Raw genomic sequence first — 27,924 nt, 5'->3', positions numbered from 1 at the left:
GGCCCTGGTTAACACTGGGGTAGGGCCCCTGATAAAACTGGGGCAGGGTGCCGATAACACTGGGGCTGTGTCCTGATAACACTGGGGCAGGGTCCCGATAACACTGGGGCTGGGCCCCGATAACACTGGGGCAGGGCCTCCGATAACACTGGGGCAGGGCCTCCGATAACACCTCGGCAGGGCCCCATTAACACTAGGACAGAGCCCTTGACAACACTGGGGCAGGGCTCCGATAGCATTGGTGCAGGGCCCCCGTTAACACTGGGGAAGGGCCCCCGATAACACTGGGACAGGGCTCCTGATAACACTGGGACAGGGCACCCAATAATAGCGAGGCAGAGCACTCGATAACATGGGGCAGGCCTGTGATAACAGTGGGAGAGGGCTTCCGATAATACCGGGGCAGGACCCCGATAACACTGGGACAGAACCCTCGATAACACTGGAACAGTGCCCTGATAACACAGGGCAGGGCCCACGTTAACACTGCTGCAAGGCCCCAGTTAACACGGGCGCAGGGCCCCCGATAAAACTGGGGCAGGGTGCCGATAACACCGGGGTGGGGCCACAGATAACACTGGGGCAGAGCCCCCCATAACATTGGGGAAGGGCCCCGATAATACTGGGGCAGGGTGCCCGATAATAATGGGGCAGGGTGCCCGATAACACTGGGGTGGAACCCCCGATAACACTGGGGCAGGGAATTCAATAACACTGGGGCAGGGCCCCCGATAACACTGGCGCAGGGCTCCCAATAAAACTGGGACAGGGTCCCTGATAATTCTGGGGCAGAACCCCCGACCTCATGGGCTGGGCCCCCGATAGCACTGGGGCGGAACCCCTGATAACATTAGGGCAGGGCCCCTAATAACAACAGGGCAGGGCCCCTAATAACAACATGGCAGGGCCCCCGATAACTCTGGGGCAGAACCCACAATAATACTGGGGTAGGGCCCTAGAAATGCTGGGACAGGGCCCCTCATACCACTAGGACAGAACCCCCGTTAACACTGGGCAGAACCCTCGATTACACTGGGGCAGGGACCCTGAAATGCTGGTGCAAGATCCCTGGAATTACTGGAACAGGGCCTCGATTACACTGGGGCAGAACCCCTGGCAAGACTTGGATTCCAATACTCAGCTGGAATCTTTAATGTCCTAGTTTTCTCCAGTGTTGGCTGTCCTCAGTAATGCCCAAGCGACTCCTCCTAACACAGTCTGAAGAAGGTGACAAGGAATGCTGATATGAATTTGTTTGATCTGAACAAAGCATCGAGTGTAAGGGCCTGTTAAACTTCCATTTATTACCTCTCATGAAAACAGCTGAATCACACAGAGCAAGAAGATCCTTGGTTCAATCCCTGGCCTAGTTTACATCATTTATGTGGACATGTGGTGTGATGAGCCCAGAGGTTTAATAGCTGGAGTGTTGTCTGCACTGTGTCATTGTACCAGTGGGAGTCAGCAATTCTGGAATAGCATGGCACAGCGGTGGTAGATTAGGGATGTATGAAAATCCCTTGGACTTACCCCAGAGTCCTTTTCTTCATCGCAGGGACGATCTCTGTCTCAATGTTGATATTCAAATCAAACTTCAAAGTGAAACATTCCTTACTGGGATCCTGTAGAACCAGGAGAAAGAATCAGCGCCAGGAAGTAATACAGGAGGACAGGAACTGGGAGACACCCCAGCGGAACAGAAACCAACTAGACCCAAGCACAGGTAGTGATTCACTCCCCTCAATAATACCACCACTTTCCATAGTCCCAAACTCAATGGATAATCTTCAGTGTTGGATACTGGAATCAACTACTCACAAATCACTCTGGTACATGCTTTAGAGCCTGTCCAAATGAACCGCACAACTCTCCTTCTCCAGTCTACATCAACAAAGCATGGGCACTTCAGTTAAACACCAGTGAGAGAACAAGCTTACTGCACAAAACTGCTTAAATTCAAGATCAATGTGGAAACTCACTCAGTCCCTCCCAGTGTAGAGGGAGCTTTACTCTGTATCTAACCCCATGCTGTTCCTATCCTGGGAGAGTGTTTGATGGGGACAGTATAGAGGGAGCTTTACTCTGTACCTAACCCAGCACTGAACCTGCCCTGGGAGTGTTTGATAGGGACAGTGTAGAGGGAGTTTTACTCTGTATCGAATCCGTGCTGTACCTGCTCTAGGAGTATTTGATGGGACAATGTAGAGGGAGTTTTACTTTGTATCAAGCCCATCCTGTACCTGCTGTGAGAGTATTTGATGGGATAGTGTAGATGGAGCTTTATTCTGTATCTAACCCTTACTGTACCTGCCCTAGGAGTATTTGATGGGACAGTGTAGAGGGAGCTTTACACAGTGCTCACTCACAATGCCTCATGCAGAAATTGAAATGAGGTCCAAGGGTGATTGAGTGATCCAGAGGTAGATTGTGTGTGGGGACTCTGGCGGGAGATTTGAGGGGGCGATGTGGAGGTATCCGGGGAAGATTGGGGGATTCAGGAGAGAAGCTCGCCAATGATATTGAACACAGTACGATCGGAAGATGATCCTCACATCTGTGTGTCGGCGGCGAGCTTTCTTCTTGCTCAACTTCAGTGCAGAATTCCTCTTGTCACTGTGGGATCAGGAAAATTCAATGAGAGCATGTTTTACCATAAATACAGCGCATTGCCCTACCCACACTCACACAGACCTAACCCCACTCTCCTTTTGCTTTCAGTCCCAAGTGAGCTGGCCGATATTAGGGAGTCACCTGTGAGGAACCTCAGGCGGGGACCAGTTTCTTGTCACTCTGCAGGACCTCCATGCAGTGGTGGGTGACCACACTGCAACCCTGCAGGACCAGCAGGGAGAGGGGTGTATGATTCTGCCCATCAGGGTTACAGGATGATGGGGTCATGGGAAGGGGCTGACGTGAGTTCAAAGTTCACAGTCATGGTTAGGGCCAATGCGAACTGTAACAGACTAAAACATTGAGAGGATGGGCAAGCTCAATCCTGTTAGAAGAACGTGGTCAACGCACTCACTCCCTGAATTAAACTGATCAGCGCTGCTCACACACTGCGCTCAACATTTTGACAGCATTGCTTAAAATAAAACAAGTACTTTGAAGTGAAATGTTTCTGGAATATTTGGTGAAGCCACAGGTTTACATCCCTGGTCTTTAGGTTAACTGGAACCAGGTCTCCTTCAGCAGATGGCACTGGTCATGGTCAGGTGCCTAGCCACCTTTTTACCTTTTTCCATCCATTCCACTTTCATCATCATCCTCCTTGTCAGATGAATGTCTGGTCTGTGGTGGGCACGATCGAGTTGAGACATTCCTGGCCAAAACAGACCCTGTGGGAACAACAGGAGGTTAAGGTGTTTTCAAATTTCAAATTTCAAGTTCTGTTTTTCCCTCCAGCCCCACAAACCTCCAAGATCTCCATGCTCCTCCATTTCTGGCCTCTTGCACATCCCCAATTTCCATTGTTTCACCATTAGCAGCCAGGCTTTCAGTTGCCAAGGCCCTAGGCTCTGGAACCTCCTCTCCAAACTCTCCACCTTTCTCTCTTCCTTTTAGCCATTCCTTAAAACCTACCTCTTTGACCAAGCTTTTGGCCACTGACCTATTATCTCCTTATGTGGCTCTGTGTCAAATTTTGTTTGATTACATTTAGCTGTGAAGTGCCTTGGGATGTTTTACAAGGTTAAATACGCGATATAAATGCAAGTTGCTGTTGCATTAGATCTGGTTATGGAATAGAAATGAAGGACCTCATGTTTTAATTATTTTTTGAGTTTTGTTCCTTCTTGTAAATGATAAAATTGAGATTTGCATTTTAGTGGGCTATATCACCATGAGATCTATCACAGCTGATACTGGTCCTGTTCTCACTCGACATCAAGCCACACCTACTGACCAGCCGGGGGTCACAGGAGGTGCCCTGGCTGATTTCCCCCTCTCTCTATACCGGGGCACTGAGGCTATGTGTAGCTTCCATTTAAAGGCCTCCGCTTTCCAAGTTAAGAACATCCTGTGGTTGAAATGATGGTTCCCATGTGGACTACGCTCAGACTCAGTATTCTACAAACTGAGGTTAAGCCTGGGGCCCAAGTACATCAACCCACTTGTCCACCAATCAAGCCAGGGCTAGGGGAGGGCCAATCACTGGCTAATATGGAATTAGGGAGAATTAATAAAGAGGAAGAGATTGAGGAAAAAAGGAGAGGATGAGAAATGCTTACAAGAATCTCACTCTGGAAACAGACAGGAGCCGGCCTGACAGTGGGTCGGTGTCACATCTGGTTGGCAGTATCTCTGAGTGACTGGGTGACAGGGTCACTATGTGACTGGATCACAGGATGACTGGGAAACCCACAGGGACTTATCGCTTCCACCTGGTGGATCATGGTCCACACCCACCATGATCTGCATCCTCTGATATTGATGGTACTGCGACCAGCATCAGGCATCTTGCCAACCCAATCAGGGAAACATGGAAAATCAAAGAAAGTGAGAAGTGAAAAGGTGAAAGCAAGAAGTATGGGAGTGAAGGGCTGACCTTGAGGTGGGAGGTCGAAACGGATGTGCCGGTCAAAGTGCATCACGTCATGGAGTTTGCTGTCACAGGATGCACAGAGATTCAATGGGGTTTGGTTATTAATCTCCTGACAATCACCATGGTGACACACCTGAAAGAAAGGGGGATACTGTTAGGAACACCAAATACAGAGCACCATGTCAAACACAGAGCACCGCTCCAAACTCAGAGCACCATGCCAAACACAAAGCACCACGCCAAACACAGAGCACCACGCCAAACACAGAGCACCACGCCAAACACACAACAGATTGCCAAACACACAGCAGCACGCCAAACACACAGTAGCATGCCAAACAGAGAGCAACACGCCAAACACAGAGCAGCACGTCAAACACAGAGCAGCACGTCAAACACGGAGCGGCACGTCAAACATGGAGCAGCACGCCAAACACGGAGCAGCACGTCAAACATGGAGCAGCACGCCAAACACGGAGCAGCACGCCAAACACGGAGCAGCATGTCAAACACAGAGCAACACGTCAAACATGGAGCAGCACGCCAAACACGGAGCAGCACGTCAAACACGGAGCAGCACGTCAAACACGGAGCAACATGCCAAACACGGAGCAGCACGTCAAACACAGAACAGCACGTCAAACACGGAGCGGCACGTCAAACATGGAGCGGCACGTCAAACACGGAGCGGCATGTCAAACATGGAGCAGCACGCCAAACACGGAGCAACATGCCAAACACGGAGCAGCACACCAAACACGGAGCAGCGCCTCAAACATGGAGCAGCACGCCAAACACAGAGCAGCACACCAAACACGGAGCAGCACGTCAAACAGAGAGCAGTACGTAAACACTGATCAGGGAACACAGAACAGCAATCGAAAAATGGGGCAGCATGCCAAAGACAGAACTATAAGCTATTCAAAAGCCAACATATCCTTTTCGAGATTTGTGTGTGTCAATGTCTGTGTGTGGGAAGAGGGAAAGATGTTCAAAAAGTATCGGCTCTCTTCCCCTCCGGGTGAGCTGAAAATTATATCTGCAATTTTACTGAAAATGGAGAATAGACTTGGGGCATCCCTGTCTCCTCCCAGTTGAGGGAATTGCTACAGTTGATCACTGTTCTCACCTGTGCCCAGGGCCTTTTATCAGAATGAATACACCCATCTTATCTCAGTTTCAGTTGTCATATTGTCTACCTGCCAGTTTGAGCAGTCACATTAACAGAAGCATATGAGGCTGTTGGTTACATACCCCATTTGCAACGTGCAATTAATGTGACAATTAATGCTTAGTGAGGTCTTCGACCTAACTCAGGAGAACTGGAAGCTCTTTTGCTAACAAGCTGGGCATTCTGCCACCTTTAAAAATCTCTCACAAATTCAGTGTGAAACAGCCACTTCCCCAAAACATTTGTTATTCCCAGCCAGTCATAGTTGACCATTCAGCGTTTAATCCACTGTTCCTTCTTGATGAGATGATTTGCTGAGAGTCCTTTTCTCAGACATAGGGAATGCAGTTCATAGATTGCTGGATAACAGTCCCCTCCTCACCCTCGCCCCAACCTATCTCCCTCTCAAGATGCTGTGAAAATTAGGATTATTCTCTCTGAATAAACAGCTTCAAAACCTTCCCTTGTTTTAGTTCACATGACAGGAGTCTCAGAGCAATGCAGCAGAACACAGCCATAAATCTACCTTGGAGGGTTGGTGAGGTGGGGGGAATTGGTGTCAGGGCCAAAGAGGGAGTGAGAAATAGGACTTATAATATCAAAATACGGCAACTAAGAATGTCCTTTAAATCCTGCCCTTTGTTCCCATTTGCTGTGACAAGTTCTGAACTGAGGACTGTAGGAGCAGTCCACACACCTCACCTTAGCACACCATTTCCTGTCCCATTTAATAATCCACTTAAAGCTTTTCTCTGCTGTATTAAGATCTGCCATTCTGTTTTGTAACTGATAAGAAAATCTCTTTGTTCATAGACTCAGTGCGTCCAGGATAGTTTTCTGAAACAATATGCTCTAGAACTAACAAGAGGCATGCCGTATTTGAATTAGTAATGAGTCAGATTTAGTTAAAAACTTAACATGCTTGAACATTTATGAAATAGCAATCACGATGCGATCAAGGTCAACATAGTGGCTGAAAAGGGGATACATGAAACAGCTACTCAGATTCTAGGTATATGAAGGGCTGACTTCAAAATGGGATGAGACAGAGACTGTTCAGAATAAACTGGGCCACTCTATTTATGAGTAAAAGAAAAGATTAGTTGGGGGGGTGTTCATAAAGAAGATTTAATGTGATGCCGAACCAATTTATACGACAAGAGTTCTACAGCAAAAAACAAAAGTCATGGACAATTGAAGAGGTAAGAAACAACATAAAGCCAAAAGATAAAGCATACAAAAATGCAAAACACAGCACTGGTCCTTGCAGATGGGAAAGATACAAAGAGCAGAAAAGAGTGACAAAGCAGAGAGCAAGAGCTACAAAAAAGGAGTACGAAAAGAAACTTGCAAGAGGTATCAAAATCAATGCAAAAACATTTACAACTACATGAGGAAAAAGAAGTTGGTCAGAAGCAGGGACCCTTGAAAACTAGCAACGGTGATGTTGTTAATGAAAATAAGGAAATGGCAAACATATTAATAATTACTTTGCATCAGTATTTTACAGCAGAGGAAGAGGTCGGCCTATCAGACATTCCAAGGAATCTATTATTGAATCAGGGACAAAGTTAACAAAAGCATAGTAACAGTATTGCAGTAAAGAAAAATACTAAAGAGTGACAAATCACCGGGGCCAGATAGTTTCTATCCCAGAGTTTAAAAAGAAATAGGTGAGAATATTGGATGCCAGGGCATCTGCAAAGTCCTCTTGATTCAGCATGGATTTTCAGCTTGGAAAATTATGCATATTATTCTGCATTTAAGAAAGGTAACTGAGGGAAACTCCAGGAAATTATAGACCAATTGGCCTGATATCTGTTGTTGGGAGATTGCTAAAGTCTATAATTAAGGATGGGGTGACTGAACACCTTGAAAATTTTAAGTTGTTCAGAGAGAGCTGATATGTGTAAAGGGTACACATAGATCATAGCTAATGAATCTAATTGAATTTTATGAAGAGAGGACTAAAGTAGTGGACAGGGGAATGTTCATGGATGTTGTTCATATGTACCTCCAGAAGGCATTTGAAAAGTCCCTCATAAGAGACTGTTAGCTAAAGTTGAAACACATGAAATTGAAGGCAAATTATTGACCTAGTTAGGGAATTGGCTGAGTGGAAGGAGACAGAGAGTAGGAATGAGGCCAGGTACTCTAATTGGCAGGGTGTGATTAATGGTGTTCCATGAGAATCAACTATTTACTGTATTCATTAACAACTTAGATGATGTGGTATATCCATATTTGCTGATGACACAAAGATAGGCAGTATTGTAAGCAGTGTAGAAGGAAATGTAAAATTACAGAGATATTGATTGATTCAGTGAATGGGCAAAACTGTGGCAAATGAAGTTCACTGCAGGAAAATGTGAGGTCATCCATTTTGGACCTAAAAAGGATAGAGTGTGGGTATTTTCTAAATGGTGAATAACTATAAACAATGGAGGTCCAGGTGCTTGGATCATCAAAATATCAGAAAATAATCAAAAAGGCAAATGGAATGCTGGCCTTTATATCTAGAGGGCTGCATACAATGGGGTAGAAACCATACTTCAGCTATACAAAGCCCTGGTTAGACCACACTTGGAGCACCATGACCAGTTTGGTACATTACATCTTAGGAAAGATATATTGGCCTTGGAGGGAGTTCAGCATAAATTTACTAGAACGATACCTGGACTCTCAGGGTTAAATTATGAAGAGTGATTACTAACTAGGATTGTATTCCCTGGAATTTAGGAAATTAAGGGTGATTTGATATTAAGAGGAATCAATAGGGTAGATAGAAATAAATTATTTCCACTTTTTGGGGAGTCTACAACTATGGTGCACAGTCAAAAAAACTAGAGCCAGATCTTTCAGGAGTGAAAGTAGGAAACGCTTCTACATGCAAAGTGTGGTAGGAGTTGGGAACTCTCTTCCACAATTGATGTTAGATCAATTGTTAATCATAAAACTGAGATTGACAGATTTTTATTAGCCAAAAGTATCAAGGAATACGGGCAAAAGAGGGTATATGGAGCTAGGTCTCAGATCAGCTACATTCTCGTTGAATGGTGGAACAGACTTGAGGGGCTAAATGGCATATTTGTGTTCCTATGTTCCTAACTCATAGTGGTCAGTAGCCCCTCTAGCGGTTAGTAGCCCCTCATCCAGAAAGAACAAAACTCTCTCTACACTGTACCCATCAAACACTCCCAAGGGCGGGTACAGCATGGGTTAGATACAGAGTAAAGATTGTTTCTGTTGCCCGATTTGGCAGGATCAGAATACAGTATGTGAGGGGATACAGTAGCATCCAGTAAACTGGAGACCTGCATTAAAGATCCGAAAAATCCCACTGTGGCAGCCGGGGAATTTAAATTCAATTACTTAAATAAAACTGGAATAAAAAAGCTAGTATAAGTAATGGTGACTCTGAAACCACTGAACTATCGTAAAAACCATTTTGTTTATTAATGTCCTTCAGGGAACTAAATCTGCCATCCTGACCAGTCTGGCTTAATGTGACTTCAGGCCCAACGCATGTGATTATCCCTTGACTTCACTCTGCAAGGGCGTAGCAAGCCACTCAGCTGTATTCAAGATAGCAGCTCAGCACCACCTTCTGAAGAGTAATTAGAGATAGGTAATAAAGGCTGCCTTTGCCAGTGACGCCCATATCCCATGAATAAATTTTTAAAATCCAGCTGACTGAAGGCTTCCTTTGGGAAGGTCAGTCTCCACATGCACTGCTCCTAGGCAACAGGGGGTTGGAGGGCCTTGCTCTGTATACTGTGCTGTAGGAACTCCAGTAATGAGTGTTGGTTGTTTAATTTGCTTCCATTGCTCTTCCTTCTACTCCTTTTCCAAAAATAAGATGCAAGGGAATGCATAATGCGAAACTCTTTGGGCTTGATTTTTAGCCTCCGCTGGGGCTGGGATCAGAGTTGGGTGGGAGCTAAAAACAGCCCTGCTGGCTGACATGCCAGTTCCCCAGCTCCAGCCTGCCCCCAGGCCATTTTTCTTGAGGAAGGACTGGGCGAGGGAGGTGCAGAAACAACATGGCTACCTGCCTGCATGCAGTGGGGGGGTAGCCAACATGGCTTCTTAAGGGGCACTTAAGGTCAAATAAAGCAGGCCAACTGGGATCTTCAGTTGGCCTCCAGATTCCAGCAAATAGTGGAGGGCAGTTTAACTACCTGGAAGTGAATTCCTAGTGCCAGTCCAGGGAGCAACACTCCACACAGGCCTCCCTGCTTCCTTGGGTGCAGCAGCAACAACAGGCTGCCCAACAGGCTACATCTCACCCACCCCCCTCCTCCCACAGTGATGGTCTGGCTGCAAAACCCTTTTTTAAAATTTTAAATTCAAAAAAGTTGTAGAGAATACACACCAATTTTTAAGTGCCTTCTCCCTTACTTACCTTCCATTGCATCCTGCTGCTCCCTTCAATATGGAAGGCCATGATTGTCCCCCCAGTTTCGAGAGCTTGGCCATGGTCTTTAGTTGGATGTTGATCCCATCCTCTGGCCATTTAGTTGGCTGCCCCAAGGAAAACCAGGTGAGTGACTGTTTCTCACACACACTGAGGAGCTTCTGACCCACATTTCTGCCTGACAGCAGGGTTCAGAAACCCACAAGGGAAAAAATCCTGTCCAATCTTTCTGCTGTGCAATTCGGGTATGAGGGGGAATTGCAGTCTCAACAAAAGACGGGTGGTCCAATAATCAACAGCAGATAGAAGAAATGTGACCCAAATCATCTGAGAAATAAACCTTCACAAAGAACCTGCTGCGCTCTTTACATCAACTGCTGCCCTCCCTCCAACACTCAGCTAGCTTGAATTACTGATACATCTGGGAATGTAATCCAGTGAAGTATCTGTTGGAATGCATGTCCATTCCATGACATCATCACTTTAGCTGGATGTCCCATTCAGTGGGATTGGATTTTCCAGGAATCCACCGCAAATATCAGCAGGGGAGTGCCTAGAGTTTCGGTTGAACAAACACCCAGAAACTTTTCCACCCCCCACCTGGAAATACAGGGCTGGAGAGGGCCTGTAGACATCCTGAGACACACCGTTCTCGCAGTTTGGAGTAACTAATTGGAAGTAGTGTCATTGATCAGAGCAGTGTGTGTGTGTGACTTTCAGGATTTATTGTCTGCAGTGACAGTCTCAGTGAGCAGGGACAAACTGGGCTTTGACTTAGCTTCAAGCACAATTCATAGAGGAAGACACAGTGAGTAGGCTGCACAGGTTGCAACTCGAGGCGGGTCTGTGAATAGGAGAAATCCTATAATTAACCAGAGCATTAAATAAATCCTCCCATTGATGGGCTGTAACTCAGAGCCCGAACCTGCAGCTGGAGGATAAGAATGGAACCATTTCAAAGCTCAGCCTGGAGAGGGAACAGACAGCTGCATAAATATTGTGCTCTTGGCAGGGTTCTCTCTCATAGTAATTCAGTACACCAAGAATATCATCAACTGGCTCTGCAAACAGGCCCAACCTCAGCCGCCAGGTCTGGCTTCATCTGCTCAGGAATGACCTGCTCAGACACAGACCAAGCACTCTACTCCCTTAACCCTTCCACTACTAAACTCACGCTGAGCTTAAAGCTCTAGTCTCCATTGTTATCCCAGTTTTCTTCCTCCTTTCCTGAAGGTGGAGGCTCACACTTCCTCCAATACTGGGATACTGCCCTTTGGTATTGTGCCCAAATGGCCAATCATTGTGTGTGAGTCATAACACAATGTGAATAAACAGCCATCAGATTCAAGCCAGTCCATTTTTGAGCACAAAAATTTAAGGTGACACTCCCAACATAGTACTGAGGGGGCACTGAGCTGTCAGAGGGACAGTACTGAGGTAGTACTGATCTGTCAGAGGGGTAAATACTGAAAGAGCGCTGAGCTGTCAGAGGGGTAAATACTGTGGGATTGTTGAGCTGGCAGAGGGGTAAATGGTGTGGGACTGCTGAGCTGGCGGAGGGGTAGTTCTGAAGGACTGCTGCACTGTCAGAGGGGCAGCACTGGGGGAGTGCTGTAATATCAAAGGGGCAGTTATGAGAGAGTGCTGCACTGCCAGAGTTGCCGTCTTTTGGATGAGACATTAAACTGAAGGCCTGTCTGCCCTCTCAAGTGGATGCAAAAGATCTCAGGGCACTTTTTGAAGAGGAGCAGGGGCATTCCCTGTGATCTCCTGGCCAATATTTATCCTTCAGCCAACATTATCTGTTCATTGTCACATTTCTGTTTGTGGGATCTTATTGCACACAAATTGGCTGCTATGTTTCCTACATTACAACAGTGACTATACTTCAAAAGACCTTAATTGGGTGTAAAGGACTTTGAGATGTCTGAGGTCATGAAAGGCACTATATAAATGAAAATCTTTATTCTTTTGTTAGAAGTTTAGAGAGAGGGGAAATCAGCCCAATGCCCGCTCCTGATCACTTCCAGTGACCCGGGGTTAGGGAGAGGGGAAATCAGTCAGGGTTCCTGCTACTGATCATTGCCCAGTGACCCTGGGTTAGAGAGAGGGGAAATCAGTCAGGGTTCCTGCTTCAAATCACTGTTTAGTGGTACCCGGGTAAGGGAGAGGGGAAATCAGCCAGGATCTTTAATCAATAAGGGAATCAAGGGTTATAGGGAAAAGGCAGGAAAGTGGAGTTCAGGATTATCAGATCAGCCATGATCTCATTGAATGGCGGAGCAGGCTCGATGGGCCGAATGGCCTTCTTCTGCTCCTACATCTTATGGTCTTATGGCAGATACAAAATTGGCTGAAAAATAGGAAGCAGAGAGTAATGGTCAATGGATATTTTTCAGGCTGGCGGAAGGTTTGCAGTGGAGTTCCCCAGGGGTTGGCATTGGGACCCTTGCTTTTCCTGATACATATTAATGACCTAGATCTTGGTGTGCAGGGGACAATTTCAAAGTTTGCGGATGATACGAAGCTTGGGAGTGTTGTAAACTGTGAGGAAGACAGTGTAGAAGTTCAAAAGAACATAGACAAGTTGGTGGAGTGGGCAGATAGGTGGCAGATGAAATTCAATGCAGAGAAGTGTGAGGTGATGCATTTTGGTAGGAAGAACATGCACAGATAACAGAAAATAAGGGATGAAATTTTGAAGCGGGTGCCAGAGCAGGAAGACTATACGCAGTTAATAAAGCATATAGTGTCCTGGGCTTTATTTATAGGGGCATATAGTACAAGAGCGAGGAGGTTATGCGGAATTTATATAAGACACATGTTAGGCCTCAGCTGGAGTATTGTGTACAGTTCTGGGCCCCACATTATAGGAAGAATGTGAACACATTGGAGAGATTGCAGAAAAGGTTTACAAGAATGGTTGCGGGGATGAGAAACATCAGTTACGAAGATAGATAAGCGAGGTTGGGACTGTTCTCCTCGGAGAGAAGAAGGCTAAGAGGAGATTTAATAGAGATGTTCAAAATCATGAGGGGGCTGGACAGAGTAGATAGGGAGAAGCTGTTCCTGCTCGTAAAAGGATCAAGAACGAGAGGGCAGAGGTTTAAAGTGATTTGCAAAAGAAGCAAACATGATGTGAGAAAAAACTTTTTCACACGAGTGGTTCGGGTTTGGAATTCACTGCCTGGAAGTGTGGTGGAGGCAGGTTCAATTGAGGCATTCAAGAGGACATTAGATGATTATTTGAATAGAAACAATGTGCAAGGGTATGGGGAAAAGGCAGGGCAATGGCACTACGTCATAATGCTCATTTGGAGAGCTGGTGAAGATACGATGGGCCAAATGGCTTCCTTCTGTGCCATTAACATTGTGATTCTGTGGTTTCTGTTTCTGGTCACTGTCCAGTGACCTCTGGAAAGTGTGTGTGAAAGGATATTGGGTGAGATCAGGATCAGATGCGGTTGGAAGTAAAAGGGCTTTTCGTTTGCTGGTCTGTGAATAATTCAGAAATCGATTGTGATCTTGCAGAGTAAGTACAGAACAATCATCCAGCAATTCGACATCACTACAAACCCTTCAGTCCTCTAATGCTGATTGCTTGAATGAATTAACAGTAAATTTTGTAGCTGATATAAACTCTAAAGCAATAAATGAATGCATCACAGAACAGCAGTAACCATAAGGCTCCTTTGGTCTGTCACAGTCTAGTTTGTTGTGAAATAGCCAACCCTTTTAAATTCCACATCATCATGTGGTTCTGCTATTGAGTGTACTGCTGTTAAAGTTGCGCCATTTATCCAGTGTGTAAAGATAGAGGGAATAAAACAGAGAGGGAGAGAAAGGGAAGAAAGAGAAAGAATGAAGGAGTCAGGGACAGGAAGAGAAACAGGTAGAGAGGGGGTGAGAGAAACAGTAAGATACACAGAAACAGACAAAAAGAGAGAGATATAGGGAGACAGATAGACCGATAGCGAGAAAACAACTGCGAAAAATAGACAGGAAGAAACAGTACAAGAAAGGCAGAGAAAAAAAGGGAGAAGGAATGAAAGGAAAAGACTGAGAGATTGGAAACAGGATAAATCATAATGTGCAGTGTCAGTTAGCTCTGTGCCGTCAGCCCCTGGGGCAGGCTGCTCTCACTGAATGTATTGGGTTGACAAACTATTACATGACCTTGACTGCAGCCTGGGCTGACACTACATGGCACTGAGCAGCTCACAGACCAGACACAATCCCCAAAACATTTTACACTACCTAGTTTCTCACAGCAGAGGACATAGGGGATCTGAACCCCAGTGAGACTGGAAGGGACTTGAACCTCTGGGGGAGAGTCAGGAGGGGAGAAAGGAGTAAAAGGGAAGGAAAGCGAGAAAATGATATAAACACCCCATGATGAGTGACACAGACAATCAATTCCCCAACCTGCTCATAGGCAGGTATCAATTCAGACCAAAAACACATGTCAACGCAAGACCGGGGTCAGCTTTGTTACGGGCCCTGGGAGAAACAGGCCATGGACTCGATCAGGACCCTGTCTCCTAGCTCTAATAGGACCCTGTTGTGTCATCACCAGATCAATTCCTTAGGAAAGTAGTAGGAGTCCTTGCTATACTTTGTCAGTGCTGAGAGGCCTTTGACTGACATTACTGTGTGATCACTCACTGAAGAGGCGAAGGACTCCTGATTACCATGGATAAAATTCTGGTCCAACCAGCAATGTAACAGATGCAGGATAATCCCGTTGGAATTGTCCACACAGAGTTGTAGCTCTACCAAGTCCATTTCTCTCTCTCTCTACCTGCCTCATCTCACTGTCACTGCAACCCAAGGCTTTCACTGCTGCTGGACAATACGCCTGACACCGTTTGGGCTTTCCATCAATACATCGTTAGCACAACAGGAGCTGAGCTGGGTCCATGCCCACACTCTAGCACTGAGTTTCTCCATAGTGAGAGTTCATCAATAAGCTGCTCTGTCTGCGGCAAATGTGCCATCTCACCCACATTTGAGGGGCGAGGTTAAAGTTACAACTTTGGGAAGTGTCAGAATCACAGTCTCCTGGGTTTTCACTCTGAGGTAACCAACTGAGAATGAACCACAACAAAGAACCCCAACATCATGGCAACATTTCAGTGTCAGGTAGGCATCATGCATAAGGCAAGAAACACTTGCATTTATAGAATGCTTTTTACAACATTGAGAGGCACCAAAGCATTTTATCATACTTTTTGAAGTGTTTTGCAATATAGGAAACATAGCAGTAAGCTCCCAAAATCAACTATATGATAATGACCAGGTAGTGTTTTAATGATGCTGGTTGAGGGAAAAATATTATTCAGGATACTGCTCTTCTTTGAAATAGTGCCATTGGATCCTTTACATCCACCTGAGAGAGCAAACAGAGCCTCAATGTAACTCTCTCAGAACTACACTTGAAGTGTCAGCCCATTCTCAAGTCCTTGGAGTGAGACTTCAACCCACAATCGTCTGACTAACAGATGAGAGCCACCAACTGAGCCACAGCTGAGACCTAAGGTAGCACCAACAGGCCTCAGTGTGGGCCTACAGATTGGGGTGGGGCAGGGTGTGGTTCAGCAACAAGCTTTGCGGGGTGACACTGAGGAGGTGAGAGTGGGACATCAGGGAACTCAGCAATGACCGGTGGGAGTGGGGAATTGGCATTCTCAGTACGGAGTAGGGGTGGAGGTGGAACTCAGCAGTGAACAGGAGATCGCGAGTCAGAAAGACTCTCTAAGCTTCCTCTCACACTCACTATTGGACACACTCACTCTATCTGTTACCATGCTTACAGCTCCTTTCAGCACCAGTTATTCATCACTGATTTAGGAAAGGCCACTGACTTAAGCTGATCAAAGCTTATGGAACTTTTATTCCATGTTAAATAAACTGTGTTCGTGGAGAGGAGGTCCTCACTCACTCCTGTGTGCCCAACAACATTTAATAAAGTGTCTGTGGACATCATGACTATGTGTGGAAACCTCAATTGGTCAAATTGAGGAGCATAGGAACTGAAGCTAGAGGGCGAGCCGTTCAGCCCTTGGGCCTGTTCCATGATTTGATCAGATCATGGCTGTCCTTTAATTCCATTCACCTGCCTATGCTACATATCCCTCAATATCCTTACCCAGCAATAATCTCAATACTTTTACCCAGCAATAATCTCAATACCTTTACCCAGCAATAATCTCAATACCCTTACCCAGTAATAATCTCAATACCCTTACCCAGTAATAATCTCAATACCCTCACCCAGCAATAATCTCAATACCCTCACCCAGCAATAATCTAAATACCTTTACCCAGTAATAATCTCAATACCTTTACCCAACAATAATCTCAATACCCTTACCCAGTAATAATCTCAATACCCTCACCCAGCAATAATCTCAATACCCTCACCCAGCAATAATCTCAATACCCTCACCCAGCAATAATCTAAATACCTTTACCCAGTAATAATCTCAATACCTTTACCCAACAATAATCTCAATACCCTTACCCAACAATAATTTAACAATCTCAGTCCTGAAAGCTCTGACTGACCCCCAGCATCCACAATCTTTCTTTATGCAGCAGGAGGAGATTTCCACCATTGTTTGCGTGGAAAAAATGCTTCCTGGTTTCACTCCAAAATGGCCTAACTCTAATCTTAATGTTATACTCCTTTGTTCTGGATTCCCGCACCACAGGAATTAGTTTCATTCTATCTACCTTATTGAAGCTTCCATCATTTTTAGGCACCCTTTATCATAAGATCACCCTCAATCTTCCAAAAGGGAATATGAGTCGAGTTTATGCAACATGTTCTCAAAATTTAAGCCTGGTACCATTCTGGTGAATCAGCATGCACCCCCTTCAAGGCCAATATATCCTCTCCTGGTCTCATGCCCAGAACTAAACAGTTACTCCAGATGGTGTCAGACCAAAGCATTGCATAATTGAAATTAAAATGAAAAAGATTCCACAAGCATCACAAAGGAACTTGCCGATAGCTGCAGCCTCCTTGTCACTCTAAACTGTTAGATCCTCATAAATCAGTGTTACTTAAACACAGCCCTCTAATACTGTGCCGTTTGTCAGTCTAGGGCCACATTTTCTGGGACAGTAGGCGTTAGTGAGGTGAGGAATATTTAAACGTGCAATGCTTGAGCGGGCAGACTCTCCAGTTCTCTGCAATCACCCACAGGCAATGGAAGGGCAGACAGTGGATTGAATTGCATTTCAGTGTTGTTACAGCAGGGCTGTGCAATCCTCACCTCCTACGCATTAATTATTGATTTCCAAATTCTGTCACCTAATCACTTAATGCCTGGTTTCTCTCCTTTTCTTCATCAAAGTTTTGGAATTCGAAGCAATGAGTGTAAATCTGTGTCATTGACAGAGGTTGTGACAGATCCATTGCCTACAACTGTTGGGGCAGCCAGTAAAACTGCCCGAAATCAAAAACAAGTAGCCACTTTTGAAACCCATTCTCTGCTGATCTTTACCTGATCTCAGCCATGTGCCCTCAGCCAGGATCTCAGCAACTGATCAACAGTGCTGGAAATTGTGTCTGGGTGTGTGCGCATGTGTGACTGTGAGCATCATTGAGGCAGGTGGAAAAGAGAGACAGGATTGGACTTAGCTTTGATGCTTTCCATGGCTCAATAGCCCATTTTAGCTGACACATACAATAGTTTGCTGCGTAAAGTGCCAGAGAGCACACAGTATCTGTAACACCTTTGGGAGGAGGGGAATGGTGGAGGGGAAATTAATAAACCAGATCATTTATTTGCATTCTGCATGGTTTTACCGCCCACTGATTACAGTTTGAGACCTACAGCTCCATCCTGGCACCTCAATGACCTGCTCACATCACCCAATCACATTGCCCGCTCACCACATTGCTCAATCACATCATTCAATCTCATTGCCCAATCTGCACCCTTCCTCGTCTCCTCTTTTCAGATCCAGGAGACACACCCAAAACACTTCAATTCTCAACAGCCCCAAATCCATGGAACCACAACTGCATCAAGTAACAACCCAAGGTCTGGGGGCTTTCACAAAGACAGGCTAGTTAATATCCAGGCTGAGGGTCTGGGGTCTGGGTCCATTTCCAGCCAGAGACAAGGCAGTCCCTGCAGATGTGCTCTGATTGTGGGTGGCACCAGTGTCCCCCTCTGTACACGGGGTTGCACAGACAGTAGGTACTACTGCAAAATATACAGGCACCTTTAGGAGAGTAGCATGCCATCAATGGAGCTTAGTCTCACATCTGGGTCTGCCAACCTCGTAAACCTGGTGGGTTTCCAGCTTGCACTCTTACATGGGTCGGAAAGGCACATGATGTGGGGGAAGACTGTGGGAATCTCAATATTGGTCCCCATTAAACAGGGTCACTGGGGAAGTCAGCTTAGACGTGCCAGTCTCCACACCACAAAAATCAGCTGATTTACAGGTTCTACAGAGAAGTTTGTATTGGCTTGACATGGACCGAAACTCCACTTCTTCAATATATGACAGCTCAGCAACCAAGAAAGAAAGCAACCTAAAACAGAGGTACCTCAACCTTCGGAAGGGAAACAGCTACTCACTGCTGGCAGGACCAAGGAGCCCAGTCTATTCCTTCCACTTTGTGAAGACTCTGTGTGCAGGAACCACACTCGTCAGAATCTTTATAATGTTTGTTCAGCAACCAGTACTCGAGTGAGGAACAGGACCCTACGGCCTACTCAAAGTCAGTCACTCACTTCCTTTCCCTCTATCCTATTGTCTGGGGTGAATATTATTTCCTTGGGAGGATTTACTCCAAACCAGCTGTGACAGGAGGAGGGTCAGACAGGGTCAAGAGAGCAGAGGGGGCCTCTGGATATTCTCCCCACTTTTCCGAGAGAGGAAGGGAACATTTTCTGGGAAGGAAATTACAAAGGAGGCAAACACTTCAAAGAGATCACGTTGTCCATGGCTACAATCAAAAACCACCGGGGTTTCTCAAAATAAAGACAAATATTTCTACACAATTATCAAAATTACGTCAAGATTCCCTTTTCACTCTCAGTGTAACTATCACACATTGTTCACTTTTGGACACGGTTTGGTGCGATGCCCAAAACATTGAAAGGGTGTGTATTTTGACACTGGTTTCTATGATAAAAGTAGATTCTCTGCTCACACAGTTTGCCAGTAAGTTGCTTGGGATGGATGTTTATAAAGGGATGGATCTGAGAGGAGGGGTCTCTGAAAGTTTAAACAGGGGACAGATGTTTCCTGGAGAAATAATAGAACCTAAATGGAATGGAAAGAGCTGCGAACGGCCATTGTTTGATTCTGTTGCTGCTGGGAACTCCTGCCTAAAAATATTTGCTCGAGCTGCTTCTTGTTGTCTTACATGCAGCTGGATCAACAACAGCATCAACTTGTATTTATAAAGCCCCTTTAGCATAATAAAACACCTCAAGGCATTTCACAGGAGCATTTTAAAACAAAACTTGACACCGAGCCATATAAAGAAATATTAGGGTAAATGAGCAAAAGCTTGGTCGGAGAGATAGGTTTTAAGGAGCATCTTAGAGGAGAGAGAGGTAGTGAGGTGGAGAAGTTTAGGGAGGGAATTCTAGAGTTTAGGGACAGGCAGTTGAAGGTATGTCCGCCAAAGGCAGGGCAATTAAAATCGAGAATGCTCAAGAGACCAGAATTAGTGGAACGCAGAGAACAGGGTAATAGGGCTGGAGGAGATTATAAAGATAGGCAGGGGTGAGGCCATTGAGGCATTTGAAAAGGATGATAATTTTAAAATTAAGAGTTTGCTTAACCAGGACCAATGTTGATCAGTGAACATGGGGGAGATGGGTGCATGGGTCTTGATGCGAGTAAAGAAATGAACAGCAGAATTTTGAATGACCTCAGGTTTGTGGAAGGTACAATGTGGGAGGCCAGCCAAGAGTGGGTTGGGATAATCTCAGGTCAAATGTAACACCAAGGTTTCGAACAGTATAGTTCAGCCTCAGACAGTTGCCAGGGAATGGGAAGAAGTCGGTAGCTAGGGAACAGTGTTTGTGTCTACTGGTTTCTATCTTCCCAATATTTAGTTGAAGGAAATTTCTGCTCATCCAGTACTAGCAGTCAAACGGACAGTCTGACAATTTAGGAACAGTAGAGATGTAGGTAAGGTGAGCTGGGTATTGTCAGTGTACATGTGGAAACAGATGCTCTGTTTTCAGATGAAGTTATTGAGGGGGCCAAGGATAGATCCTTGGGGGATACCAGAGGTAACAGTACAGGAGTGGGAAGAGAAGCCAGTGCAGGTGATTCTCTGGTTATGACCGGATAGATAGGAATAAAACCAGGTAAGTACAATCCCATCCAGCCGGCCAATGGTGGAGAGATGTTGAGTCAAAGTCTCATGGTCAACCATATCATAGGCTGCAAACAGGTGAAGGAAGGCAAGGAAAGATAGTTAACTAGGATGTCATTTGTGTCTTTGGTAAGAGTTGTTTCAGTACTGTGACAGGAGTAAAAACTTGATTGGAGAGATTCAAACATGGAATTCAGAGAAAGATGGCCACAGTTTTGGGAAGCAAGAACACATTCAAATACTTTGGACAGGAAAGGAGTTTGGAGATGGGGCACAGTTTGCAAGGATGGAAGTGTCAAGGGCTGTTTTTTTGAGGAGAGGGATGATGAGGGCAGATTTGAAGGAGAGGGGTTCAGTACTTGAGGAGGGAGAACTCAAAGAGGGGATCAGAAAGAATGATGCACCATGTCCAGCATCTCAGTAACCCCAGCATTGCCCCTGGTGAGCAGCCTATAATGTAACAGGAGCTGGCTGTTGTACCTCCCCCCACTCCACCACCCCTCTTCCTCCACCTCATTCTTACCACCACCTGCCTCCACCCTCTCTCCTTTGTTATTTGTCCAGAGTTTACTTGATTTTTTTTGATATTGTCTGACTGTTTATTCTGTTTGAGAGTATGGAGAACATTGAGAAGTAAATCAAGTAAACTCTATACCAATAACAAAGTTGGGAGGGGGGTACAGAGATGATAGTGGGGTTGGAGGAGGGGAGGAGGTGGGGCAGAGAGAGGTGGGAATCGAGTTACGGCCAGGAGAGGGAGGGGAGGGCAAGGGTGAGGAGGGAGAGATAAGGGGCTGGCAGGGGAGGGGGCAGAGGAGTGGGCAAGTTGAGCCCATTAACTGCCTGACACAACTTATATCTTATCATCTTATTAAAAATTCTCAATTCATTTCATAAAAAGGAGTGAGTGCAGTGAGTGTAATACCAGCAATTGTGGCAGCCATTTTGAACACAGCAAGATTCCACAAACAGCCACAAGAGGAAAGGCCAATTGATCTGAGGGGAATGTTGTCCCAGGATGCCAAGAGAACTCCTTGCTTTTTCACCAACAGTGGCTGTGGGATCTTTAACACACACCCAAAGAAGCAGACGGGGCCTCAGTTTAACGTCTCATCCCTCAGCACGGCATGGAACTGACATTCTGACTCAGGATTTAGAGTGCGACTAACGGAGCCAGGTGGCAGACTGAGGGGGACCAGCTGCTTGTTAAGACAAAGATTCAGCAACTTACCTCTTCATCCTGGGACTTGCTGGAGCCTGGTAGAGTCTCAGGAACCTGGTGAGCTGGCCTTAGCTAAAGATCTTGCTGCATTTGCTTCATCGCCAAGCCAAACACAGCCGGTTTTAAAATTAGAATAAAACTCAGGACGGATACATAGTGAAGAAGTTCAGCAGCACCACAGTCTGGGAACTGGATCCTACCAGGATTAGGAGAGTGTAATAAAGATGATTCTGATCAGATTGCCGCTTTAATTTTCAACCTTCAAAAGGTTAAAGCCCTGGATCAGTGAAACGACTAACAGGAAGGTGCTGGGCTGTTGCTGTGGCTCTCTCTGTGAGCAGGAACCCCACTGTCTGCCCGTGCTCCCTCGGGCAACAACTCACTGAACACACCAACAAGAGACGATTAGCATTGCGTGACTCTCAGGGAGGAGCTGTCTGATACAGCACACACTGTCTGAGGATTCTGTACACACAAAAAAAACTATACAGACAGCACTGGGAGCAGTGCCCAGGTGAGTTAACTCTTGACAGCCTGGGCCCAGAATAACATGGAAACATGACCTGATAAAAAACCAGGTGTGAGAGCTCATAATCACTTATTACAACATCTGACTATAGAACTCAGTCAGTGCCAGGGACCCAGTCAGTGCCCAGAAGTGAGTGAGGATGGGCACCATCAGTAGGTGGTGGGTGTGTGGCATTGTCTTTTATTTTCAGGGAAATGCGATTCCCTTTTCCCTTCCCCTATCTTTCCCCTCTACCCCCTCACTCCTCTCCTCCAGCTTATCCTGTCTTGGCCTGTTTCTGTTTTTGGGGCTCAAAACTAGGCCTGCCCACACCCTCCCCGCTCACCCCATTTTCTTTCTTTGACAATTAGTGAGTTGTTGTCTGTGATCCCAATTTTAGGGGGTGTCCCAATAGCCAGAGATCTGCCAGGCAGGAGCACTGTACCATAATGGCAAAACCGTGTGCATGCCAACTGAGCAATGCAATGGGACGTCAGCTATATATTGTGCATCACACTCACTTCATGTAACATGTCCTCTGTCACACTCTGTTTATAACATTCTCCCCATTACAGCTTAACGAATGCTCTCGCTCTCACTCCTAGGAATGCCACGTGCTAAAACTGCTAGAATTAGTGCAAATATATTGAGAGTACCCAGCATACTTTACGTAAAGCATCAAATATCAACAAGAACAAGAAACATGTACACACTTTCTGCTGGATTTTCTGATCATGTTCTGAGCTGCAAGGAGGTGGGGGCCGGGGGACACGGGGAGGGGGCCGGGTGTGTGACCAGTGGGCAGAGAGCAGGGGGTTAAGCCCTGGGAGGATAGGGGGTGTGGCGGACAGAGGGCATGGCTGGAGGCCAGAGGCAGTGGCCAGGGGGTGGGGGAGCTGCCAGTGTGCATGCTTGCAGGGAGGAAGGGGGTCAGTGCAATTTTCTGTGGTGGTGGAGGATGGGAGATGGAGCTGTGTGGCATGGCCAAAGCTCTGGGCACTAGCAGTCCTTTCCACCTTGGGAACTTGTAATGTCACAAAGGGCAACAGTCATTACATCTATTCTGTGAGATTCCAGCAGATTAAGAATCACAGCAGGGTGGAAAATGGTAGCTCCCAGAAGGGCTGTACATACAGCTTGTAAGGAGAGCTGTCTATGACAGTCAGGGGTTGAACATAAATAGAGTTCACATGGATTCTCTTTGAATTCACAGAATCACACAGTGCAGAAGAGGCCTTTCGGCCCGTCTGCACTGACATGTGAGAAACACCTGACCTACCTACCTAATCACATTTACCAGCACTTGGCCCATAGCCTTGAATGTTATGACGTGCCAAGTGCTCATCCAGGTACTTTTTAAAGGATGTGAGGCAACCTGCCTCCACCACCTTCCCAGGCAGTGCATTCCAGACTGTCACCACCCTCTGGGTAAAAAGGTTTTTCCTCACATCCCCCTTAAACCTCCTGCCCTTCACCTTGAACTTGTATCCCCTCGTGACTGATCCTTCAACTAAGGGGAACAGCTGCTCCCTATCCACCCTGTCCATGCCCCTCATAATCTTGTACACCTCGATCAGGTCGGCCCTCAGTCTTCTCTGCTCCGACAAAAACAACCCAAGTCTACCCAACCTCTCTTCATAACTTAAATGTTTCATCCCAGGCATCATCCTGGTGAATCTCCTCTGCACCCCCTCCAATGCAATCACATCCTTCCTATAATGTGGCGACCAGAACTGCACACAGTACTCCAGCTGTGGCCTCACCAAGGTTCTATACAACTCCAACATGACCTCCCTACTTTTGTAATCTATGCCTCGATTGATAAAGGCAAGTGTCCCATATGCCTTTTTCACCACCCCACTAACATGCCCCTCCACCTTCAGAGATCTATGGACACACACGCCAAGGTCCCTTTGTTCCTCAGAATTGTCCTCTGAAACTCCAGTAGGCAATTGGGAGAATTCCCCAAAAATTCTACCCTCCCTTCCAGGGATTGACAAGGTTTCAGTGGAGTGATGCTGCCATCAGCTGTCCAGCAGGTTAATTGCATGCTCACCAGCCTCCTGGGGGCCATGCCTTTATTTGGCACCTTAACTCATCTCTCAGGATGTCACAAAGCTCTCAGAGTTAATTACTTCTGAAGCGCAGATTCTGTTGTTATGTGGGTAAACACAGTAGTCATACCCGCAGCAAGATTACATGAACACAATGAAATCAATGACTAGTTGATCTGTTTGTTCAGAGACGAATGTTGGCCAAGACACGGGGGGAATCTCCCTGCGTTTCCTCCGGTATTGACCTGGGAACCAGTAAGACAGCAGATGGGGAAATCTCAGTTTACTGTTTCTTCTGTAAGACAAATGACTATGGCCCCTAGTTTCTAGTTTTCACAGGATCACAGAATATGATTGCAAAAACTCAAGGCACGCTATCAGAGACCAACTTAATCACAAGATAGATGAACAGAAAAACTCATAACTGATCCCTGGACACAGGTGGACTGAGCGAAAGTGCTTTATTACCCAACTGGCAAACAGGTGAAAGACAGGAGGCAGAGGGAGAGACAAAGAAAGATGAAAGCCAGAACAGGAAGGAGAAAAGAGAGAGACAGCATGTGTGCGTGTTTACAGGAGTGTGAGCCTAAGTGTGTGCATGTCAGTCATGAAGAACAATATCCTTTACCTTGATGGCCCTCCTCTTGTCCACACATTCTTGATGCTGACAAAGCAGAATCTTCTCTTCTGTTAAAACCCGTTCATCTGCAATTAGCAAGGCACAACAGTTATTTTCACCGAAAAACACTAAAAGAGTAATGCAGTGTACTCAGAATGATGCAGCAGTACCGCAGTAAAGCAGTGTACTGAAGGTGATGCGGCAGTAACGCAGTGTATTGAGCGTAATGGAGCAGTAAGGCAGTGTACTGAGTGTGATTGGGTAGTAAAGCAGTGTACTGAGGTCGATGGGGCAGGAACGCAGTGTACTGAGGGTGTTTGAGCAGGAACGCAGTGTACTGAGGGTGATGGGGCAGTATTGCAGTGTACTAAGGATGATCGGGCAGTAACACACTGTACTGAGCGTAATGGAGCAGTAACGCAGTGCACTGAGTGTGATGGGGCAGTGATGCAGTGTACTGAAGGTGATGGAGCAGTAATGCAGTGTACTGAGGGTGACGGAGCAGTAACGCAGTGTACTGAGGGTGATGGAGTAGTATCGCAGTGTACTGAGGGTGATGGAGCAGTAATGCAGTGTGCTGAGGGTGATGGGGCAGTAACGCAGTGTACTGAGGGTGATGGAGCAGTAACGCAGTGTACTGAGGGTGATGGAGCAGTAACGCAGTGTACTGAGGGTGACGGGTCAGTAACGCAGTGTACTGAGGGTGATGGGGCACAAACGCAGAGTGCTGAGGGCGATGGGGCAGTCACTCAGTGTACTGAGAGTGATGGGGCAGTAACGCAGTGTGCTAACAGTGATGGAACAGTAATGCAGTGCAGTGAGGGCTGAGGGTGATGGGCAGTAATACAGTGTACTGAGGTAATGAAGCAGTAATGCAGTGTGCTGAAAGTGATGGGGCAGTAACGCAGTGTACTGAGTGAGGGTGATGGAGCAGAATTGCAATGTACAGAGAGTGATGGGGCAGTAACACAGTGTGCTGAGGGTGGTGGGGCAGTAACGCAGTGTACTGAGGGTGATGGAGCAGTAACGCAGTGTACTGAGGGTGACGGGGCAGCAACGCAGTGTACTGAGGGTGATGGGGCACAAACGCAGAGTGCTGAGGGCGATGGGGCAGTCACTCAGTGTACTGAGAGTGATGGGGCAGTAACGCAGTGTGCTAACAGTGATGGAACAGTAATGCAGTGCAGTGAGGGCTGAGGGTGATGGGCAGTAATACAGTGTACTGAGGTAATGAAGCAGTAATGCAGTGTACTGAAAGTGATGGGGCAGTAACGCAGTGTACTGAGGGTGATGGAGCAGAATTGCAATGTACAGAGAGTGATGGGGCAGTAACGCAGTGTGCTGAGGGTGGTGGGGCAGTAATGCAGTGTATTGATGGCAATGGGGGCACAAACGAAGTGTGCGGAGGGTGATGGGGCACAAATGCAGTATATTGAGGTTGATGGGGCAGTAACACAGTGTACTGCGGGCAATGGGGCAGTAATGCAGCATACTGGAGGTGATGGAGCAGGAACGCTGTCCACGGAGGGAGGTGGGGCAGTAACGCAGTATACTGAGGGTGATGGGACAGTAACGCAGTGTACTGAGGGTGATGGAGCTATAACGCAGTGTGCTGTTTGTAATGGGGCAGTAATGCAGTGTACTGAGTGTGATGTGGCAGTAACACTGTACTGAGGGTGATGGAGCAGTAATGCATTGTACTGAGAGTGATGGGGCAGAAACACTGTACTGAGGGTGATGGACCGGTAAGGCAGTGTACTGAGGGTGATGGAGTAGTAATGCAGTCTACTGAGTGTGATGGGGAAGTAACGCAGTGTGCTGAAGATGAGGGGTCATTAGTGGAGTGTATTGAGCGTGTTGGAGCAGGAACACAGTGTACTGAGGGTGATGGGGCAATAACACAGTGTACAGAGGGTGATGGGGCAATAACACAGTGTACTGAGGGTGATGGTGCAGTTACATAGAGCACTGAGGGTGATGGGGCACAAACGCAGGGTACTGAGGGTGATGGAGCAGTAACGCAGTGTACTGAGGGTGATCGGGCAGTAACGCAGTGTACTGAGGGTGATGGGGCAGTAACGCAGTGTACTGAGGGTGATGGGGCAGCAACACAGTGTACTGAGGGTGTGGGGCAATAACACAGTGTACTGAGGGTGATGGTGCAGTAACACAGTGTACTGAGGGTAATGGGGCAATAACACAGTGTACTGAGGGTGATGGTGCAGTAACACAGTGTACTGAGGGTGATGGGGCAATAACACAGTGTACTCAGGGTGATGGTGCAGTAACGCAATGTACTGAGGGTGATGGTGCAGTAACACAGTGTGCTGAGGGTGATGGGGCAATAACACAGTGTACTGAGGGTGATGGGGCAGTGACACAGTGTACTGAGGGTGATGGGGCAATAACACAGTGTACTGAGGGTGATGGTGCAGTAACACAGTGTACTGAGGGTGATGGTGCAGTAACGCAATGTACTGAGGGTGATGGTGCAGTAACACAGTGTGCTGAGGGTGATGGGGCAGCAACACAGTGTACTGAGTATAATGGGGCAGTAATGCAGTGTATTGATAGCAATGGGGGCACAAACGAAGTGTACTGAGGGTGATGGGGCACAAATGCAGTTGATGGGGCAGTAACACAGTGTACTGAGGGCAATTGGGCAGTGATGCAATGTACTGAGTGTGATGGGGCAGTCACACAATGTACTGATGATAACGGGGCACTAACACAGCATACTGAAGGTGATGGAGCAGGAATGCTATCCATGGAGGGAGGTGGAGCAGTAACGCATGGTACTGAGGGTGATGGGACAGTAACGCAGTGTACTGAGGGTGATGGAGCTATAACACAGCGTACTGTTTGTAATGGGGCAGTAATGCAGTGTACTGAGTGTGATGTGGCAGTAACACTGTACTGAGGGTGATGGAGCAGTGATGCATTGTACTGAGGGTGACGGGGCAGTAACGCAGTTTGGTGAGTGTGATGGAGCAGTAACATAGTGTACTGAGGGTGATGGAGCAGTAACGT

The 27,924-nt window shown here is 46.6% G+C and overlaps 1 protein-coding gene across 5 annotated transcripts in view; it reads right to left on the bottom strand.

Moving 5' to 3' along the window:
- Positions 1-27,924, bottom strand: part of plekhg5a (pleckstrin homology domain containing, family G (with RhoGef domain) member 5a) — a 145,963-nt gene that overhangs the window by 55,565 nt on the left and 62,474 nt on the right. For 2 of the 5 annotated variants that reach the window (XM_078558018.1, XM_078558019.1), the window contains exons 2-6: positions 24,904-24,980; positions 4,547-4,676; positions 3,236-3,338; positions 2,553-2,613; positions 1,531-1,622 (exon numbers count right to left, since the gene is read on the bottom strand). In XM_078558018.1, the coding sequence (XP_078414144.1) occupies positions 1,531-1,622; positions 2,553-2,613; positions 3,236-3,338; positions 4,547-4,676; positions 24,904-24,980 (463 nt within the window). The other 3 variants (XM_078558021.1, XM_078558020.1, XM_078558022.1) reach the window with 3 other exon arrangements.

Source organism: Cetorhinus maximus, chromosome 15 (genome assembly GCF_964194155.1).
Source record: "Cetorhinus maximus chromosome 15, sCetMax3.hap1.1, whole genome shotgun sequence".
NCBI classification, from domain to species: domain Eukaryota; kingdom Metazoa; phylum Chordata; class Chondrichthyes; order Lamniformes; family Cetorhinidae; genus Cetorhinus; species Cetorhinus maximus.
The sequence above is the reverse complement of the archived record's forward strand: the minus strand, read 5'-3'. Positions and strand labels throughout refer to the sequence as shown.